General features: G+C 39.9%; 1 protein-coding gene across 4 annotated transcripts in view; it reads right to left on the bottom strand.

The window, feature by feature from the left end:
• Positions 1-22,747, bottom strand: part of sema3fa (sema domain, immunoglobulin domain (Ig), short basic domain, secreted, (semaphorin) 3Fa) — a 42,524-nt gene extending 19,777 nt beyond the window's left edge. The window contains exons 1-2 of one of the 4 annotated variants that reach the window (XM_067504203.1): positions 22,484-22,747; positions 21,729-21,882 (exon numbers count right to left, since the gene is read on the bottom strand). In XM_067504203.1, the coding sequence (XP_067360304.1) occupies positions 21,729-21,840 (112 nt within the window). In that variant the 5' untranslated portion in view covers positions 21,841-21,882; positions 22,484-22,747. Of the gene's footprint in view, positions 1-13,844; positions 13,971-21,728; positions 21,883-22,165; positions 22,377-22,483 lie in introns of those variants that run through there. The other 3 variants (XM_067504204.1, XM_067504202.1, XM_067504205.1) reach the window with 3 other exon arrangements.
• Positions 22,748-23,282: the final 535 nt, after the last annotated feature.

Here is a 23,282-nt window from a genome sequence, read left to right as displayed (position 1 = left end):
CAAACTGAACATTTTAAGTTAAGCTATTTACTGTTGCTTCACAAAGCATTCAGAAGCAGGCACAGCAAAAGCTAAAATTGTGTCACAGAAGTTATCACTGAGTGCAATTGTGGACCAGAAAATGCATCTTCAAAATACAACAATCCTTTCTGAAGACATTGCGGGGGGAATAAGAACGACCAGCAACAATGAGCTACATGCAACAGGCTGGACACTTCTAACTAACTTTACTGTGCCATACTTTGTGTGGAAAGCTACTCACTCCTTGTCCTTGTCCTTGAGATATTAGTTTTGATGGACATTTTTATCATGACAAGGTCAGCTTGCTTGGCTGCATGGTAAAAAGATCCAGTACAAAAGCTGTCCTTCTGTTTTATTTGTGATAAATTAGTAGTATTTATATTTTAGTAATAATCTGCAATTGCTGTTATCAGTAAGTGTGGGTGTCAACAATCTAAGATTAATGATTTCAGCGATGTGGGAGCACTACTTCATAGCACAATAACTTGTACAACAATGAACACAGGGAGGGAACAGCAACCTGACTTATAGCCCCATGTCAGTATTAAATTAACTCTGGCGAATTTGCTGTGGACACCGTGTTTGGAATCTACACACAACTCAAACATACACAAAATGAAGAACATCCTAAAACAGTGGATCTACAGTTTTTCTTCACCCAGTCTCATTTTCCATCTTTGTCCGCTTGTCACCCGCACACTCAGACAGTTAGCTGCTCTGGCAGGTTCAGCGGTCAATTGATACTGGGCCTTCAGGGACACCAGGTGTCAGCAGCTGACATCCAGATTCACACTTAGTGTTATCTGAATGGCATTCTGCTGGTGCTGAAGGGCTGTCACAATTCTGAGTGCAGTTAGGTCACTGTGAAGTTCAGTGTGATTGGAGAGAAACACAGATGAAACAGACCAGACAGACAGAACACCTTTAAATTGACATTGATCAAAACACATTATCAGTTAATAACAACTGACTTCAGGTGACAGCCTATATTCTTTCTCTCGCTCTCTTCCAATCTTCCTTACAGGATCGCTGGATCAATAGCAATCAGTTTTTGAGGCAGACCTAATTTTATCCTTAAAAAAAAAAAAACCTATCCTAATCCTAAAGAAATACAATCTGGGTGATCTCATTTGTCATCCTCTTATCAAACCTGATAGCTAACAAACACATGCATTACTATAAGGTCATTTTCAATCTGAACACCATGCCACAATTACATTATTGATATTAGGGTTGGCTTTTAACAAAATTAATGAAAAACAACAGATTACAAATTAAATTAAATGAATACATGAAAATATATTATATGTCATTGTATTTCAGATATCTTTCTGTTTGACTGATGTTATAGTTGTGATTTAAGAAGCATGGCTGTTCCAACACGTTTTGTATGCAGGAGCATACAAAACAATCATAATGTATAGGGCATGATGGGAAAATCATGAGTTACATATAGATACATGTACAAACCAGGACTGCTTGTCATTATCAAGAATTACCTAACATCTACCACTGACTACCATCAGACTCATTCTAAAGCCCATTTAAAGCCTATATAGAGATATTGCAAGGCATCTCAGCCAAAATCCAAAGACCCTGTTAAAGCTATACGGTACATTAACTCAATTCACTTTGCCACTTTAATCTCTGAAAATGAAGTGGCAACCACTCAGGACAAATATTACATCTTTGCGAGATGAGACGTGCCAAAACAGGTTTACTTTACAATAACGCCTGTGGGGGTGAGATAAAGAGTAAAGTACAAAAAGAGTCCATCTCAAAGGCACACATGCCATCTATCAGTGGATATTTGTCTCCTCAGAAGCATTCCTGTTTGTCACAGCTTGGCCAAAATTGTCCATGTTTGTAGAGCTAAGAATGTTATGAAACAAGAGTCTCCATATTGTGATAAATGCTTGGATTTACAATCAAATGGTAAAATCAGCAACGACAGGGCACAAGTGCTGGTCTTTGTAATCACTCCTGTGGTCTTTAAAGACTTTCCCAGTAAAGTCTTTGTAATCACTGTCTGACACACAGGCAGACAGAGTTGTGTGTGTGCAAATGTCTTTTTCTTTGTAGTGTGAACATGTCAAATGATCTTAAGTTTGTGAAGCTGCTTTTTCTTTTTTTCCCCCTTTTTTCCTCGATAAGACTCAATTTCTTCTTTTAAATTCTTGTAGAATGTGAATGACATCTGCTGGTAAACTGAGCTTGTACTCCGTCTACTGATCTCTAGTCATTCTCTGCTCTGTAGCTAAGGTATGTAGCCCTTCGGCCAGGCTTTGTGTGATGGTGTGGTTTTCCTTGGTGACCCTCAGAGGCACATTTTGGTTTATGTAAGGAAATTACGAAAGACTCAGCTCCCAGACACACCTACCACTTATATTTATGCTGCTATCAGTCTAGGAAATCTCCCCTCACCTTAGTCACTGTCTGCGTCTTTTGGTTTGAAAGAGATGGTGGTGGTGGGGGTTTGAGGAAGCAGGCTGTTGAAAATCCCAAATACCTGTTCAGGCATCTGTGGTCTGAATTCCCGGATCTACTCATGTTCACATTCTTAAAAAGTAGAGGTGTGCCCCACCTTGCTACAGCATGTCTACAGCACTGCATGTATGACTATGTCCCAAAATGTATTTATTTTTTAATTTGTAAGATGTGCTGTAGTATATATTGAAACTTTCTAATGACATAAGAGATAAATGCCTGATACGGGGGTCACTCTTAACCATAACTGGGACTGTGATGAGTTAGATGAGATGATTGATACCACTTTTATGACTACAGTAATTAAGGACCTAAAGCGGTAGCCATTAGTTAAGCTTAAGATAAAGACTAGAGGCACGGGGGAAACAGCTATCACAGCTTTCAAAAACACCTAGTAGTCGCTCTAAAGTTGACTGATGAACTCAACAGTTTGCTGTATTTCTTTACAGAAATTTTTTTTTTTTAAATTTAGCAAATGAGAAACATTAACATAGCAACTGATGATTTGCTTTTCTTGTTTGCTTAGTTATTTTTTCTTTGGACAGAGTTTCTTGCTAATTCACATAAAAGATAAATTAGTGTGCTAGTGCACAGGATGGACAGGTCACTGCAGATATCAAACGAGATGATGCAGAGCGAAGCCTTATCAGCCCAACCTGTCACAGGTTTGTGTTTGCCTCTGTCCAACGCTTCATAATAAACTTCTCATCACCCACTGGATCCAGGACTATTGACTCATAACACATGTCATTGGAGCTGATTGCTGCTTACCTGTGCCTGTCAAGGAGAAATAATTGGCAACAGATAGCATCCGGAAGCTAAGAGATAAGACGTTGTCACTCAGATGCTCTTCACACTTGTCTACCACTTCTGCACTGTGTGTGTGTGTGTGTGTGTGTGTGTGTGTGTGTGTGTGTGTGTGTGTGTGTGTGTGTGTGTGTGTGTGTGTGTGTGTGTGTGTGTGTGTGTGTGTACACAGACACAGAAGCAGAGCTGCCTGATTCTCACATCAAATCAGGGACACCTGTCTCTTGCTGCAAAAATCAAGAGGAGAAGATTGATTTAACTAGTGAGTTCACTTCCCGAGTGGAAATGAGAGATTAAAACAAATCTATTTGTGCTGTTTTGGAAGACAGGAAAGGTTAATTAAAGCACAAGTGGGTATGGGAGAATCTCTGGTCTAGCTGAAAATGAAGGTCACTTGGTTTAATTGGTCTTTAAACCAAACCTTCATCAAGTTTGTGTTACACTGCACACTAATTGAAAGAGGAATCGGTAGGGTTACATGTACAAGATGTGCAAGACTATTGATTTGCTTTTCCAGCTCTTACACAAAAGACTTAACAATAATAGAGTGTTATATTCCATTTTCCTGTCACAAAGTTACAAAATATATTTTATGTGTGGCTATTTGGATATATTCTTTGAAGACAAGGACAATATCAATGCCTGTGGCAACAAAAGCCTATAGCGTCTAATATGAATACTACTATTCACACACAGTATCACGGACAGATGCACTCAACAGCCCTGGAGGGCCACAGGTGAAAGGTTAAAGGGCACAATAGGTCTGAGGTGAAAGCTCATCCTGCCTCCTTACACACTTCAGCATAATCAGGATTATCTGTGGGAGGGAGGTCAGGCTGGGCAGTCGCTCCAAAGTGGGTCAGGAAAGAGCAGGGTGGTCATGAGGATACTGGGTTTGGAAGTTTAAAGTGAGCAAAAGACCAGAGAGAGATGGGAAAAGATGCAAAGAAATATTTAAAAAGTGAGAGGACACAGATGAAGTCAAGGATCAACTGAGACAAAATATTACCTTTATCTTGGGTTGCTTCTTCATGGAGTTTTTAGTCTAGTTGTAACGAATTGTGTTTTCTACTTGTTCCACACCGCACCATCAAGCAGCACAAGATTCAAGCAACTTCTTTAAGCACAAAAAATAAATAAAAATTGCATTGCCAAGAAAAATGATAAATGCATTTTCATACTGAGCTGTTAAAGACCCCCTCTTTCAGGAAATCAGTGTGATGGTGTGCCTGGCTCTTTTTCTCTACAACACTAATCTCAGGATTTTACAAATCATGAAAGACACGGGTTCGTTCCTTACTTTGTTTACAAAAGGCTCTTTTCCAAGATGCAGTCTTGGGCCATGGCTGACCATCGTATGCGCAAATGTTTATGTGTGGGATGGGGCTCTGCAGATGCTGCAAGCTCCTGTAATGACGTTGAAGCTGTGTTTGTTGTTGTAGCTGTGGAGTCGCTTGCAGCAAGCTGGTCAGGGTGGTGGCAGTGGTCAGTAGTGACAACACACATTTGAGGGATTGTGGCAAGGACTGAATAATGAGACAGGGTTGGTGTGAATGAGTGAAAAATCCTCCTCTCCCTTGCTGACCTCTGACCTGGCACTTAGAACAAATACTCTCCCTCTCTGTCAGCTGCACTAACAAATACCCAGATGCACAATGCTTTCTCAGAAGAATGTCTTCATTCTTGTTTATAGATTATTCTCTAATCCTCTATCTTACTGGGGTTGTTGATGTTGCATCATTCCTGAGCAGAGTTGTCCATAAATCAGTTCTCTTGCTGCTGATTTTAACCAGAACTGAACAAAGCATAATTTAAAGAGTGCCCTCCTGTTTCCTCGTGCATCAAGGTCATGGCCAGTGTGTTCACAAGCTGGGGGCAATAAATGGAGGCAATTAGGAGGTAAATTTAGAGAGACCATTAGCAGGAAGTGTTGACACAGGGTCCACTGGGGACAACTGCCACCACTACCCTCTACTTTATGCCTTCTGGTCATTTTTTTAGCCACAACAGCAAATGTTGTGGTGGAAGAGTGAGAATGGAGGGAGGTCCCGTGGGTAGAGGAGTCTGACAGCAAACCTAAGAACTTACATTTATCAAAGTAGGCAGGAGAGAGCATGGAAACTATCAGAGGTTTACTCCACAGCTAACACAGAGATCTCTTCTTCTGCTGTTAGAAGAGGCAAAAACACAGCTCGCCAAGGTACGCCAAGCCTCTCCAAGGTGTATTCTGATCATAGGTGGGATTGAAAACAAAAACACCCTGGTTGAGATCTCAGCTGCCAGCTTAGGTCAAGAGTAGAAAGAGAGGAGACAGACACGTTTTCAAAAGATGTGTTTACCTCAGTAAAAGACAAGTGGAAGAAATGAGCAAGCACAATTTGGCAGCCAAATGTAAACATATACAGATACAGTAATTCACAAATTAAACAGACAGCACATTCCCCAGTTAACGAAACTCTAACAATCTTCAGCATATAACACACGTGATTCTTTCTATTGTTTTATCCTTCTGTGCTTTTGATGCATCTGCTGCTAGATTTGAACAGCTGGCACAAGCATTGTTAGCTGAAGGATGGAGTTCAGATAATGCCTGTGAGGCTACTTATGCAGTGTGTGTGGGGGCAAGTAATCAAGCAATCACATGGTTGGATGAGAGGGGTGTCAGCAATGCTGATGCAGAATTATAGAAGGCAGGAATAGGCAAAGAAAATGTGTGACAGTATATTAAGTCACCAAGTTCACTGTGGGTGCCACTTAAGGAAGAGTGGTGTGGATGGGTCGACAGTTTATTTGACTTTAGTCATGTGAAACAACTGTAGATTTCCCCTTTCTTACCAACACAGAGTTGTTCCTTTTAACCACCCTCATTTGGTAACTGTAACGCCAAAGCCATTTTAGTGCAAACCACAAAATTTCCCTGACCATGTCACACCTAAACATAATCAAACATTAGACATAAAGGCGTCAGATGAGAAAATGGTTTTATGTTGGTAACAGCAGTTTAAAAGTATTTTGGGAGGGTACTAAAAACATGGCACAATTTAAAATGAGGTATGTTGTTTAAGATAGGGGGAAGTGTTGCGCTGTATGATAAGTTTTAGCGGACCCTCACAGATTGAGACAGCTCTCTTTAATGATCCGGTTGGATCATTAAAGAGATGAAGGATGATGAAATGCAACAAACTTAAAACAAGTCAACATACTGCTGTACCATTATGTGTAAAGGTTAATCCAAGTATGTTTTGCCCAGATAATGTCTAACACCATCTGATACTACTGACTTGGATTAAACAGGCCAGAACATTTTCTCATTTCAATCATGACGTCCAACCACTCATTTGGAGGATTTTTAAGGTTTTGGAAGTCGATGGCCAAAGTCAGATAGCTAAAATGGTGTTATCTCTATTTTACAAAACAAAACTGAACTATCAGTAAGGAATGATGACGAAATAAAATATGTCAGTATCGTTTTTATGTTTCCATCCAGCATCACTCCCTCTTCAGATTGTTTGTCAAACGCCTGGTGTGGTTTGTTAGGCCGGTGGATTGTCAGGCACTTTAAAGAAAGTCATGTCAGCTCTACCAAAAAAATGAAAGGATCACCAACTATCTTAAATCTCCCTCTCTGTGCCTGGATAATAGTATTTTGATTTATCACCCAGCTTCCTCTGACACCTTTCCTTTTCCTTGGCTTGTCTGATCCTGCTAGCATCCACTAGCCCTTGTCTGCATACCAGTCAAATGAGATAACATATACCCTCTTTGGTTGATTCCTTCACTCCTTTCTTTAGCACCCAGCGTGCCACAGATGGAAGAAGGAGGGTGATGGGGAAATGTGTGCATTATTTTTGCAGTGATGATGTACTCTGCTATTAATGTCAGACACATGCGTTACTCTTAAGCGTTTCACATGAAGAGAGAGTTAAGAGACAAGTCTAATGAGATTCAATGCATCGATCAAAATGTCTGGAAAACTTAAAGCAAAAGTGGCCACAAAATGAAATACTGTGGGTTTATGTGGTTTCTTCATAGTACTGTGCAAAATTACTCAAGAGGATGTGACTTGACAACAGATAAACGAACAAAAATCGAATTTGTTTCTGAATTTTCCAAACTATACACAACAACTTAGAAACTAGCCCACACAGCCTAACTGGTGAATTAAGATACAGCTACATTGACTCTTAAAACACTATTTGAGTCTGTAAAGCGTTTTTTTCTAACGTCTTTTTACGTTTACACACCACCTCTGCACAGAGACCCTCATTATTGCAAAATGTCAATTTTGGATTAAGCATTGCATTGATGCTTCCAAGCGAAGATGGCATTCAAGTTAGTTGTCTCCTGTCTATACACACACACACAGATTGGTGTTTCTCCCAGATTTCCTTAACAAAGGATGACAACATAGGTCAAGTGAACTTAACAAATAACAATAGATCAACATTTTAGGAGATTATTGCAGTAGATTTTGTGTATTTTCAGCTGTTTGGTGGAAATGCTCAGCTAGGGACTTCTAGAAATCCAGTGCCCTTTGTTGAATGCACAGCATTAGTCAGGACATGCCTTGCATGTCCCTTTTCCAAAATTGGGCATGAAACAACATTGTAAATTAGTGGTTTAATAAGTGAATATAAATCTGACCTTGGGCCCAGCCATGGCAGCTAGTCAAGCTCCAGCATCCACAGAGTTATCAAACTACAAGCCACTAAGAGTGAGCTCCAGAAGAACCATCTGCCTCTGCATGTTCCTCGGCTGCACACCCACTTGACCCCATGTTGGTACTAGACAAAGAAAGGGTCACCCCTGACCAGGTATGTGTCAGCACAGATCCTGGGTTGTGCCTTGTGCTCTAATACCATAAGACAAGCAAGGGACAACCAGATAATGTTTAACAATACAGCGGATGGTTGCTGAGCAGCGTGGACCTCGGACGGGTGTAAGAGGCAGGTCCTGCAGAGAGGACCTGCTCATTTGTCTGACAGCCTTTGTGCTCAGTGTAGAGCAAGTGCACCCTTTGCTACAAAAACCGAGACAGAAATGCTTAACCAGTTTCAGTAGTATGTCTGTAGAATATGTAGAGTCTACAGAAGTGTCAAATAAATAAATGAATAGTTAAAAAATTGTTCCTGCTTGATTGACACTTGTGACTGTACAGTAGACAGTCAAAAAGATGTTCCCAAAAGGGAAATTCTTTCAATTATGAAACATTTTAGAATTGACAACTAATTGAATGAAGTAATCCATTCAATTAGTTGTCAATTCTAGAATCTGTGAATCAACAGATTCATTTGGCACTGATCTTAGAAGAGGATTGTGGAGCCAATAACACGAAGAGGACAAACTCTGCCTTTCAAGTCTTAAGGACTGCAACCAACAAGCTTAGCAAAGAGAAACAAACCTCCAACATACTCAGATGATTATGATTCTTGAGTATATTTCAAACAAATTATGCTCTTTCCAACACAATATCCACGGACAAGGCATTGTGAGTAACACCTATTTGGGGGCAGCTAAGAAATTATTTTAGGGTTATATATTCAAGCCTGCATGAGAGCAGCTTGAGATGTTACAGCACTTGCTTATGTTTCCTTTACTGGGTTTAAGCCCAGTATCGCAGCTCCTTCCCATGACAGACCAAAGCAAAGCAGAAACCTTTGCATGTTTCTGCAATCTAGTACCTTTTCTTACAGTTGCTCTTTGATAGCCTGAAGAGTTAAATGGTCAAGTGTGCAGAAGCTGATAATTTGTCTGCAGCTGACAGGAGTTATGAGCAAGTTGAGCTTCCCATGAACTCTTTTCATCCCCTTTCAACAGTAATTGTTTTTCATTATGGTTCATTTGTGAGCATGAACGGCAGCCTCACATGAACATTTACACACACACACACGCACACACACATGACACAGCAGGATTGTTTAGTGAGAGCTGTGGGAAGGAAAGAGACCAACTGGTGAGAATCAGCTGGCTGCAGTGAGTGACAGAGCATCCATGTTAACTTGTCATTTGCTGTCTCTCTTGACTGCCTGCCATACATTAAAGGAGATGAGTGGAGAAACAAAGTGAGGGATGATGACCATCAGTCAAGGGCATTCATGTTTTCTTAGCGGAAGAGTGGCTGTGTGATAGATACGATGTTAGTGGGAATGGTGGGAGTTGAGGCAAAGGGAGAAAGTGCTGAAGAGGGGGAAGGCAAAGAAAAAGGAATCCAGGGGAATGAAATATTGTTATGGAAATGGTGCAGCTTGGTAACATATTTAACCTGTAGCGACTGCAGTAAATTGTTCTTTTACAGTAGCTTTTGAACATTGATTTTTATTTTTTTTATTTTAGATTTGCAGCCATGCTTGCAGCTTGCAGCAACTGACTTGTTTCTATGTCAAAGTCTTTTCAGGGGTGTGATGGCACATGCAGGCCACACCATTTAAAAGTGGGATAATGAATAGTAATCGCAAAGGAATGGAGTCAACTTAGACTGTATTTTTGCCTTCAGCTTTAGAATTACGTTATTATGTTTCTCAAAAAAGGAAGCACTAACGGTATGTGACCAAAGGAATATTGCATGTGATTTTTCCAAATTTCTCCAACATTAATAAGCCTGCATTACCTAAAATGATGGGGCTTGACAGAAAATAATTAAAGGCTAAATAAAGACCATTTACATTCCAATAGGTTAAATATGTGCTTTCAAAGCACAAAAATGTCATTCAAGATGAAACATGTTGGCAGCCATTACATCTTTAATGGATAATGTGAATTGTCTGTCGGGCCCCACTCACTTATCCCAACCTGCAATTAACGAAAAGCTACCCAAGGTCAAGCTGACAGACCTATAGATTACTGTCTGTCTGTATAATCCATGGTCTTTTTACTCCCCTTGCTGACTGACACACTCACCCCTCCTGTTTAAAATACAAGCGCCTGTTGATTTGGTGGCTTTTATGTTTGATGGACAGATGGAGCGTCCTACCCTGTGACCCTGTGGCCTTTTTTGCACCCGTGACCATAAAGGTCACTCTGCAGCGTATGGTTGGTTAAGGGCTGTGGGAGAGCATTTTAAATAGTTAATGATTAATTAATATTAATATAGATAGGTTTCAAAGCAATTGTGAGGTTAAATAGTAAGATTTCAGCGACAAAAGAGGCACAAGTTGCAAAACTAAGAAGTTATTTAGAACTAAATAGAAAATTAAAAAATAAATCAGGAAAAACAATACAATATATAATTTCTCATTTATCTTTTGTGTTAATACCACACAGAAATAACTGTCCACCAGGCACGACATAAGGCAATTAAGGCACTCCCTGATTAGATTAAAGGGTTTATCAGTTACATGCACAGAGTAGAACAAAACTCTATTCACTAAAATGCAAACATTGATTCAGAAAATGGTTGTGTTTCACTGTTGCTGGCAGTTCTGCTTAGTGAGGTTTTATATGCACACAAGCAGAGATAGATATGAAATACTGTAAAAACAATAGCAAAACCATAGCAATAGCATGTTATAAGCCATATATTTGTGTGCAGTGTGATTTAGTCAGCAATGTGTAGCTAATTGGCTTCACGCTTGTGCACCTACAGTAAACTAAAAGCAACAGTTCTGCCCTTATACATACAGGTAGGAGATGCTCAAACAAGTCTGACAAAAGAAAGTATTAGCTGGAAGTACCTGTTTTGATCAGTGAGTAAGAAAGGATAATTATATATAAAGAAAAAAACACTGGTAAGGAGAGGAAGGCAAGAGTTTTATCAGTTGGTGAAAGGGCAATCTGCGTGACAGTCACAGTCCCTCCATCTGTTCTCACATCGGGTGTTGAGGGAGGCCAGTGATTGCACAGAAACAGTGTCTTATCTTGCATTGTCATACCTTCTCATAAATCAGAGCTTAGCCATCCGTTCTGCGCTGATAAGGCAACCAAAAAGACTGTTCCACACAAGCAATGGAAAGAGAGAGCGCGCCTTTTTTTCTTTTAAGAGTGGCCTCTTCTGCTCTCTCTCACACTGCCTCTCTCCACTCGTCCTTATCTCCTTTTCATTCATCATCTGATTCAAATAGTAGACATGTTATTTATTTTCTTCTTGGAGCTGGTTTGTTTTGTATTTTGTCAGACTTTCTCTTGTAACTTTTACCAGCAGTCTGTAATCTTCTGCAGAACTAGAGAACCATTTGTGACATTCACAAAAAATGCTAAGAATTGATTATTTAAATGAGATTTTGCAATAAAACATTGAATAAATATAACTGCCACAGCAGTATTGTAAGTGGAATGGTGTCCACCTCAAAGAGACAAAATACTGGTTAAATGATGACATTTCTTTGATAAGCAGCTTTGGTTTTAGAATTTATATTTAGCCTTGAGATGACCATGCAAACAACCACTGCTTTTAATAGTTTAACAGAAATGATCCAGTTTTGGAGAAACGTAAAATCTGTCTTGTCGAGAGAGTTAAACTAGTTAAACAGGTGAATTCTAAGCCTACAGCTCAAAACAAAAAGGACGGTAGCGTAAAGGAGCTTACATGGCTTTAACAGTAGTTTAAAAAACACTTTACACAGACACTTTTTAACAACTCAATGCCTGGTCACAACAGATCACTGAGGCATTAAATATGATTGCACACTTGACCTGATTTCAACTCTACCCCTGACGCACCTGGCAATCCTGTGAGGTGAAAATGGCACATCTTGGCATTTTTATCAAAAATGTACCTACAACACTTCGCTGTGTTAGGCTAATCATGTGGAAACTGCCACACAGTGCTAGCTTTGCCTCTAACATTACCTTTGCAATTACAAAACGATGCAAAGCTTTTAGTGACACAGTGTGACACAGAAAAATCCAGCACAACATCCAGTGCAGTGCAGTGTAGCTGTTGAGTTTCATGGTCTAATTTGTTCATAATGCATCGGAATGCTTAGTGTCTAATTAATCATGCACAGATGGTTTAATAGGACAGTGTAATCTCGCCACAGCAATGAAAAGGTAAATTTCATGGGGTGTACCAATCCAAATGTGAATGACACTAGTATAATCAAAAGCCATGCACTAATGAATTCCAAGCTTTTTATTCTTTATAAATGCGATTACACTTGAACAAAGCATCATTTAAGTTGGAGATCTTCCCAGTGTCAAAAGACATTCTTTGTTTTCTCTCTCTGATTCTCAGCTGAGTCGACCACATTAAAACTAGATCTGTCAGCCATGGAAAGAAGTTAGTGTCTCTGTATTTGTGCCAGGAGCTGCTGCTGTCCATGGTCTTCCATCATCGTAGCACGGGAAAGCACATGGTCCAGAGGAGCACATCAATTCATCTAATGTGAAATGCTACAGAACATGAAAGTTTAGGATCATAGCCAAGCATTGAGTGATGACTGTTTCAGCGTTTTTGCCAAGAGGAGGAAGAGTGAGAGACGAGAATGATGAGAAACAGAGAGCGAAAGCGAGTAGAGGGAGGCATAGGACAGACAGAGAAGCTTTGAGCGTTAATGCTATGCCAGTGTTGTATGGCACTCCCCCTCCGCTCCCCGCGGACATGAATGAAGTAAATGAATGATGGACCCAGCCTACACAAACGCCCCTCTTCTATTGAGACCAAGCAGTCCATTCACGGGGATGAGTGAGGCGTCGACACCAACAACAACAATAACAACAGCAACATAGGAGGCCCTTACTCCTATTTCTCATTCATACATATGTATGCAGTCACACAGTAATGCACATGGCAGAGATACCATGGACAGCACTGCCAACATACCATTAGGGACACCTAGAGAAGGTTCCTGAGAACAGTGTTGACTAACAAAGCTCCCAGAAAAAGTGGCGTGAGCAGGCATGTAGAAAATCTTGGCATCATGTCAATGCAACCACCACAATGATCAGGAACAAGAGGCCGTCTCCTCCTTTCCACCATCGGCATATTATGAGAAAGCTCATCAGTGCAGGGATTCAGAAAACAAGGCCTGGACAACTCAGGTTTCAACACATTCTGATTCCCCCGTCCCCCGCTCTTCTCTGTTGTTCTTCCAGGATAAGATGGGTTCCAGGGGTTCTCGCCCACACGGGCGTGATCTCACTCAGGGGTCTGACCTTCAAACTCAGGCTACACCCTCTAATGTAACATGGGGAATACAAATCCAATTGAAGCAAGATCAATCTGACAGAGAAGGCTTTGCTAGTTACCGAGCATTTGCATCTAAACCCTTGAAGGTGGGATTTGTAATGATGTTAGCATCTGACTGAGGCTCAGTTTTCAGCAATTATGTATCCTGCAGAGGGAATCTATGTAGAGCATATGAAAGTAGGAGATGATGGGTAAAGGATGAAATACTGCTCTGATAAGAAGAGGAGAAAAAGGAGGAAAGCTCTGGCTCTTTTAATCTATTAGCAAGACTCAACTGAAGAAAACTCCCAAATGAATATGGTCAGGCTCAAACACAGGCCTTGTTTCTACCATAATCACAGACAGCTACTTGGTCCTTGTCCAATGTACACACAAAGAGAAGCTTCATAGTCTGAATCTCACTCACCTGATAAAGTTCGTTCAGTTGTGGGTATTTAAGGTTATCCAACTTCTGTCTAAAAGAAACTTTTACCTTTAATGAAGCACTTCCTATAAGGCTTTTCCAAAGTTGAAATGTAGGAGAGAGTCAGCAAACCACTCAGTAAAAAGAAATGTTTGTACAAGTTTGTACTTTGGCTTCATATCAGTTTGAGACGTCAGTGAATGGTGTCAGAACGCACTTTGGGCTTCAGCCCCATGTGCCAAACTACTTACAACACTCCTTCTACGACAATTTGTATGACAACGTTAACGTGTGAAGAAATTCTAGCAGTTTTCATTGACTTTAATGTCGAACCTTGCAGTGTGAGGTCATTGGTGGGGCTTTGGCACAAAGCAGAACTATGGAGACAGCCCAAGCAGTCACCAGCTGAGGTAAACCATCTCAACCAACACTCATACACAACTAATGGGAAACAGGAACAATTTGTCCTCTGTATGCCTTTGCGCACCCACATGACTTTCCTCCTTTTCATTCTGAAATCCCTCCATCTATCCATGCTCTGGCTGAGATAGCAAACCTGACACTGGTGCCCCGTAGTCCATTAGCACTCTCAGAGCCCCATCAGAGCCTGCTCTATTGCTTCCTTCACATTTTCATCCACTCATCTTCTTGACAAGCCTTACCTCTAATCTCCAATCCCATATCTGACTTTTTCTGTCTCTCTATCTCCAAGTTTCCTCCCCTTCCTCCTCTCATCCTCAAAAATGTTTGAGAATGAACAAAAAAATGCTCCTAAAGTTCAACATCTCCTTCTTTGTCCAAAGGGAGTACTACTAGCCTGTAGTTATTCATGTCAAGCGTAACATACAGTGATGGGTCTAAAGATGTTATTAGAGAAAGCATGGTGCTAATGTTGTCCTCTCCCAACTAAGCCACTGCTGACCTCCAGGAGTTTGGTCTACTCCATCAATGCTATAATGAAAGTACTGATTATTTAAATGATTTAAATCAATCGGGACGTTGGGAAATGAAATGGAATTTAGCCTTGGCTATAACCTTGCGTATTTACATATTCATTGATATGCATTGTCCCTTTATAAATAAATGAAATGAAACAGTCCAAAACAAATATGAACTTAAATTGCAATGAAATAAATAAAGATTGTAGCATTCTCTGAACTGGCAGGCTGAATACATTTTAGGACTTTAATTTAATGTATATTGTATGTGGTACATCATACTATACTAGCAATTGGATTTCAATATTTTTTGCAAATAAGAATTTCCATTGATTTCTCTTTTATTTCTAAAAGTTAAAATAGTAATACTGCAAATAAGCCGAGAACAAGTTTAGGAAACTTTAGGTTGGTGCTCTGGGGTTCTCATAGACATTAAGGTAACTTCAGATTTAACAATAAACAAAGACACATAACAATATATGCATGTCCCAAGAATTTTCCCACCCAAAGTGTTCAAGATGGCCACCATATGAACAAGGTCAATATGCCTGCAGTAACAAGATCCCAACACTGACAGACAAATGATAATGAATGATAGCTGTCTGAGTAAACAAGTGGAGAGGTGCCCTTAACCCGCTGTCTCCTTAATTTCAGTACAAGCTGAAAACCTCCCTGAAGACTCCCACACCTCCACCACATCTGGAGAGCACGTCCAGTTGCCTCTACTTTCTTACTCACTAAATTCTTCAACTATTTGCAACAACTTAAGATCACACCAGAACCTAAGCAAAGTGTGTGCTGTTTTAATACATTTATTTATTCATTTGTCTTGACTGAGCACAGCTTTATTTCAGCACTCGACAGGGGAAATAACCACAATGCTGTGATTACAGTACATCCCGCCTCTCCTCTGTTGAGAGAATCATTTGATCCCAAATCAGTTTGTGAGGAGTGACAGGTGACAAGTTGCTATGGCAACCAAACCAAAGCAGAGTCATATATAGCTTCTTTATAGAAGCTCTGCAAGCATGAAGACACACACATACAGACACGCTCAACACAGACATAACAGCATGGTTTGGCACAAAGACAAATCCTCATTTCGAATGTAAAAAACAAAAAAAAGCTTTTTCTACAAGCTATTATCATCTTGCTCTCACATAGCACCATCAAATGCCAGTCTCTTCACTCCCCTGCCCTGCTCCTCTTCTGCAGGTGATGAGGGTTGATCAGAGACTGCATTATAATCTGACGAATAATGAACTATGACTTGTCTATGGGGCTCAAATGCCCGGCATAAAATAATAACAAAGGCTACGCTAACCACTTTAACTACACAAGCCAATCCATTCAAGTTCCTCAAATATAGAAAACACGACATCAGTCAGATATACCACTGTGGCCTATATCTATTTTTATCCTGTCTGCCACATTGGCTGCAGCAGAGACCAGTAGACACAGCAGCATGTACACATGCATAGACTGTCTATCATAACCTTCACACACACACACACACACACACACACACACACACACACACACACACACACACACACACACACACACACACACACACAGACACACCTACACACACACACACACACACTATAGTGTTGCTGTCTTTCACTCCCTGCTGAGTGTTGGCCCCCTTTACACAGCAGACAAAGATCTAGAGGGGCCATTTATTGAGCCAGCTAAAGCATCCCCTGTGCGCTGTAAACTATTACTTACATGCTGACTATCTCTAACAAAATGTAAAATGTTGAAGATTTCACTCCTGGAAACCCATAAATGTAGGAGAATTGCAAATTTGCATGAGCTGTTTGTAGCATCAGTGGTTTTTAAAGTAAAAGCTTTTTTTGCTGGAATGACTAATGTGCAAAACGTAAACCAGTTTATTAGAAAAATTCATTTTATTTGATAAAAAAATTAAGGTTTAAACTTCTGTATATTAAAAGGTAATGAGAGAAACAAGTATGATGTTTATATTTGTATTTAGTTACAAAGGACAAGCTTAAATAATATTATATGATATTGTTTGTTTTTCTTTGAGGCTATTAACACTAAAAAATGAATGTAAACAATTTAAAACACACACACACACACACACACACACACACACACACACACACACTGGTATGTAGAACCTTTCTGTGACCTCAGATCCATATGTCCACCCACTCCTCCCTTATACATTCCCCTGTGCCTTCCTCTCAAGGAAAGGCTAGGCACTTTCCGGCCCCCTTTCTCCTTTGAATGTGTTAGAACTGCACCAACCTGCAGTGGGTGGCATCCTGGGCACTCTCCTCCCCCAGCGCACACTGCAAAGCTCTTATCAACACGCAAATAGAGAGGGTGTTAGTGTAGAGTAAAAGCAGAGGAGGAGGATGGTGAGGCAGAGGAGTAAAGAGAGAATGACACAGACAGGAAGGACACTATATTTAGCACTGGAGCTGTCGCCTTCTGTTTTTCTCTCCTGAATAGTCATAGTTTGACAGCATGTATCCTGCAGAGCAGAGGTTGCTGGGATGCACTACACCCTCCTCTCCTCCAACACCAGCATCTCTGGAGAGAAACTAGCAAAGTATTGTAATAATTGCTGTGGGCTTGCGTGCCACAGCCACTGTACATTAAGCTGTGTAAACCTTTTTTGTTAGTGCTCTGACATTTTTAATGACAATAATAAGGAAAGGGGAAAGTTTTGGTACATTTCTGTATAGATGATGCATTCTACTAAACTTTGGCCAAGCATTGTATGTACAAACATGACCAGAAGACATTCGTAAATGCACTCAAACATACAGTGTCTCAGACTTGGCATGCAGGGACAGTAACTGACAGTGTTAAAGCTGGTTAACCTCATGTACCACGTGATGTTTATCTGCTGGCAAAGAAGTAAACACGCGCAGCTGGTCGGTAGAAAGGCACAGACGACATGAATCAGATTTCGCTGTAGGTGATTAAAATGATGCATGATTGACTTAAACCAAAGAAAAATGCTTATTTGCTTTCATTTTGAAAAAATAAAATAAAATAAAATAAACATGCTCGCATTTTCTGGAGAAAGAATAACTGCATAAATGTGACCTTTCAAATCTGTACACTTTGTGCTTGTTAGATACCTCTACATAACTCTTAATTAGGCAACTCTTGCACTTCACAGTGTGCTCGATTATTATTATTACCATTACCAATGTTGTCTCATTATTTTTACCACCTCTGAACATGCCTGTAATATAAAGAGTCGCATGTGATAAACTGTAATGTGTAATTCGACGATATGGCTAATTAATCACATTAGTTTTTGTAGATGAACAGCCGGAGGATTTCAGGGTAATGAGATTAATTTACTTGCAGACTGAGTGCATTTGCCACCTCCCCGATTAGCCAATCACAGTAACTAATTTCATGTGGCTGGTTTCACCATTGTTTTAAGAAGGCAGATCAAGGAAGCTAATACAATTAGAAGACTTCTTTTAATGCAGTAGGCTTACACCAAGTTTGTATTAATGTTGTAAGAAAAACACTTTGTCCATCAGGTTTGTCTGGTCAGGTAAAAATCAAGTAGGCCAGCTGTCAGCAGCTCATTGAATGCAATGGACGAGTCTTGACTGGAGGCGCTCAGCTCAGGCAAGGTGTGAAGAGATAAACTTTGCATTCTTCTAACAATGTCTGGAAAGGTATGAAATGTCATGGCAAAACAAGGTTACAAGAGTTAAAAGGACACCAACAGTGCAGGACCACCTAGTTAGAAAGACGTGTCACTGATATAAGTTGAAGATAACAAACGATTCTTCTCATGCACTATATACAGACATAAATCTCCCTATAGAATATAATCTGTGGAAGATGAGGTCTTTTGTTGTATAGTTGAAAAAAGACAATCAGTTCAAACTCAGTAGTAAGTCATTATTCAAAGGATAAAGGTGGAGGACATCTCACAATGTCTGATTTTAACCCTGAAAACTGTCAAAAGATGGGCTGATAGTGAAGCCTTTGTTCAGGTGTGTCAGCCACCGACGCATTGTGTGGGACAAAAAGGAGAGAGAGTGCAAAGGCTAAAGTAACCATAATTCAGTCCGCGAAAATTAGCCCAATTACAGGACTGCCTGCATGACTTTTATCTCCAGGCTTTCTTCCCACAGCTAACCTTGTATCCAGGTGTTTCCACCAACGACCAAAGAGGCTAAAGATAAACAAAGTTAAACACTTTCAAATGTGCCTAAGGATTAGCCTAACAAGCTATTACTTGTTAATATGGTGCCATTCTCCCACAGTTTGAGGGCAGTTAACCTCAGCTATGACTGGCTTCTGTTTAAAGGGTCACAACCTTGCAGAGCTCTGTGCACTAAAATAGCATGCGATTATAGATCTTGTTTAAAAGCAAACATAGGAGTTTTCAGCCACTGATCTAAGCCAGTCTCATTCCGTCTTTATAAGAAATAATACACCCGCATAACTGCATAAATGTGACCTTTCAGTTTTACAATACCTTCAGTGAATCAAATAACTTATCTAAATTGCTATTTTTACAACCTTGATTGTTGTTCTAATGAAAACAAAGGGTTATAGCTGAAAAAGATGTATTGCAGCCTAGTGTTTTGTAAGTATGAGTGTCTGTGAGCTGTTTTGCACCTCTTTTGAAGTCTGTGTTAGTGATCTGGCTATATATTGTATCTACCTAGAAGCTTTGAACAAACATTCCTTTGGTTTTAACCTCCATTTGCTCTTTTGGTTCTTATTACAGTTAATAACTCAGCCTGCTCAAACACACTCATAGCAAGCCTGGAAAGCTCAAAAGACAAAAGCATCAGCTTGGCTATGGTTGTTTACATTGTAAACCCTGTTTTTTTTTTTAGACCTGACAGAAAAGTTTAACTGTACTTACTGGATAAATGCCTTTTCTGCAGACCAGGCACTTAATTTTCACCGAAAAAATAAATACATAGTAGAATTATCACCTTTCTGACAGTGTCAACCTAAAAACTAAGAAATTAAAAGTAGAATTCATGGCAGAGCCGCTGTATTAGATTGCATTAAATTGCCATAATGGCCATAATGTTATGCCTGATGAGTGTATATTTGGAGAGCAAACATCTCTCCAAAAAGTAATATTTAAAGTAAGTGCAAAAAAATTTAAAAAAATGCAAAGCCAAATACCAGAGTTCAGAACTTTTCATAATTTTCTTGCAAGAATCTAAACATTATACATTTTGAACCATCATTTTTGTGAAGAAACAACCTTTAGCATTTGGCAATGCAGTGTTATAGGAAACTAGCATTTAATGTCTCAGTTCAGAAAAGACACAGCTAAAAATAACAATAAATAGCAGTGTATGCAGTGTCATTTTTCTTTAGCAAAAATGGGAGTGAGTCTATGTACTGTATATTACCTACTGTATGCTGCTTTGTTAGAAGGCAGAGATTAAAAAAGCAGAAAAAAGTGTGAGTTCTATTGTGGCAAGGTTTTGGATTTTGGTCAAAGAGACTTTATGTCAACTTCATAAAATTCAAATAATCTTTAGAAAGCGAAACACTGCACCCTTTCTAAACATGAGAAGCTGGGTCATTGACAGAAGCAAGCTGCACTTGGCAGCCTGTCTTTTTTTATATCAGAATTGAAATTCTTAAAAAAAAATGACCTGGCATATCAACTCAGCAGGCAATTTTCCTACAAATACTAGACAGATATTATGAAACCTAAAGCCAAGTATTTGGTTAAGTTCACTGGTACATGAAAAATAATAAGAACACATTACAGCGCAATTCCCAGTAGTGCGGTGGAAAACCAATACAATTAGAGAATCCACAGTGTAGGTGCATTTCTAGTCTCTGGCTATCTGAAGTTGCTCTGTGTGGCATAAAGTAACCTCCAAAACTAATTAAAAACAAAAAGGAAGTCAATTAAAAGAAAAAGAACATGAATTAACTTAAGAACCTACTACCAAGCAAATGTGAGACCAGTCAAGTATGAAATTCAACTCGATTAGAGACAGAGAGAAAATGATGGGATTAAAGAAGGAAAGAGAAAGAAAACACACAGGTAGGCAGAAATATCTAAGGAGGTGAAACTGAGACAGGGCAAACGTCACTGGTGAAGTCTGTTTTCATCATCTTAGAGAAAACAAATTAAAACAGTCAAGTAACTTCTGATATTCTACTGTATGATCAGGCTTCTGACAAAAACAACACTGAAGAAATACTCTGAGATTTCCAAAACTTCCATAACATTTCTTTATTATTCAAATGTGACATTGTTATTTATATTGATTTGATTTTGCAGAGGAAAATGCAATTCCCATTAAGTCTGTCTTAAAGTTTACACTCACGCAAACTTATGACACTGAGCTTATTTAAATCTTTTTCAGAAGCATATATTAAACCTAGAGAGCTCTACATGGACAGGATGGCTACGCTGGCACTGGAATGACAAAGCACTGGAGACTGAACCACTAAGACCTATTTTAACAGGACACTTCAACACACACACGGTCTCATGTGGCACTCGCAAACATTCATAACATGCTGGATCTGCAGCCCGAGTGTGTACCCAGCCAAGTGTTAAATCTGAGTTGATTTCAGAAAGGAGCCGAGGCCACACAATGGCCTGTTTGAGGAACTAATAGCAGCCAGGCGATTAAAAGAAGACATATTGTCTGGCGCTGAATATTCAGGACAATCAGCAGCACATCTCCTCATCCAACTCATCCCGCCGCTCTTACACTGACACACAATCAAATTCTCTGTTAGGCACTAAAGATATAAATGGCAGGCTTTCCAAGCCCTAAATTTAGTTTGTGCCAATAGTTTGTCTTTTACAGTTCAAAGAAGGCCAAGACACACACATAGAAGTGAGTATTACAAAAACAATACAATTTAAATGTCTGTAGAGACACATAAATCACACAAAGTAGGTCACACAGACACAGCAGTATATTGTATTTCATACCTTTGAAGGACAGGAAGATCCTTGGAGCAGAGAGGGGCTCGTTGGAAGAAGGTAGCCCCCCGGAAGCTAAGGCCAGCAGGGCCAGCAGCCAGCACAGTTTGTCCCACAACATTGTCCCTCTGTTTGCTAACAGGGGAGAGGGAGAATCCAGGAGCTGAGGAACAGAGGGATGATCGTCAAACAATAAGCACGCACTTTCACCTCACAAACCAACTGCAGCAACAATCTTCCAGCCACTGAGCTACAATATCTGTTTGTTTCCTGTAGTCATAAAAATAGCACACAGGAAATTCTGCCATGATTGACAAACAAAGCAGAAAAATTAGGTAATGCATTAATCAACATAAATGTAAAACGACCAGGTTAAAATCTTGCTCAGACATTTTTACTAATCTTTACAGTAGACAACAGACCATGATTCTGGCCAAGCAACATACTTTGAACCATAACACTGTAAGGCAGTAGACAGAAGACATGAATAGAAACTGTGCTGGTTCAGAAATAAGTTTTCATCCTTGCTTCTAGATTGTATGATTAATGTCCTTCCTCCCGCAGAGAAGGGTGTCTCTTTCCAGCTGGGACAGCACCTCGCCACTCCTCCATAACTAACTTTGTATAACCACTGAGACAAAACCGAGTTGACGAAACATTACGGTGATTTTGCAGGAATGGCAGAATTTTCCCGGTAGGTCCTGGCGCACACTGACAGTGCTCACAGACTGAATCACAAAGCGCATCAACATGCTGTTACTCACCACAAAGGAAGCTAAAGATTACAATATCCTCATAATGGGATCAGAGAACTATCCATCGTGTGTGGACGAAGACACAACTGTGCCAAACCGTCTGGAAACAATACAGCAACTTTACCGCAGATATGTAATGCAATTGCCCGTGCACGGCTCTGATCTGCTTGTAAACCTGGATCAGACACTGAGGTCAGACTGTCAGTCAGGGTTTAAGATCAAGTTCCACATTGAACCCTGAAGGCAGAACTCCAAAGCAGACCGTTAACCAAAATAAAGCGTGACTGAGCTGTGAGTTATGAGGACCTGAACATGAACCACGTGTCTTTTATGAGACTACGTGGTACTTTAAATTATCAAAAGTAGCACTGAGTGATAACCATGTTGTCAGTGGGAATGGTTGATATGGAGGTGCAGCATCACGTGCAGTAAAAACTTTCAATGCCTTAAAAAAAACCCCACGTTGCCCAGTGCCCACCAAACACACGCACACACACATTGTTCTTGGCTCCTGCAGTTTTCAAAAATAGTATTTGGGAGAATAATTTCATTTAAACCTCCCACGCGCTAGAGAAGACAAACGAATAGAAGTGTGCTTCTTATTATAAACTATAACAAATATTCAGGTCATAGTCATTTAACCAAACTTTTAAAATAGGTTTTATGGACTCTATGTTGCACATGCACTGCAGGAATTATTCGCTTTGGTCGACTCAGCGTGCATTCTGGTTTATGGGGACATCTGTAGCCTTTCTACAAAAATAACAATTTTTACTTGATGCAATAAAGCATCACTTGCATTATGACC

Source organism: Channa argus, chromosome 5 (assembly GCF_033026475.1).
Source record: "Channa argus isolate prfri chromosome 5, Channa argus male v1.0, whole genome shotgun sequence".
In the NCBI taxonomy this organism is placed as follows: domain Eukaryota; kingdom Metazoa; phylum Chordata; class Actinopteri; order Anabantiformes; family Channidae; genus Channa; species Channa argus.
The sequence above is the reverse complement of the archived record's forward strand: the minus strand, read 5'-3'. Positions and strand labels throughout refer to the sequence as shown.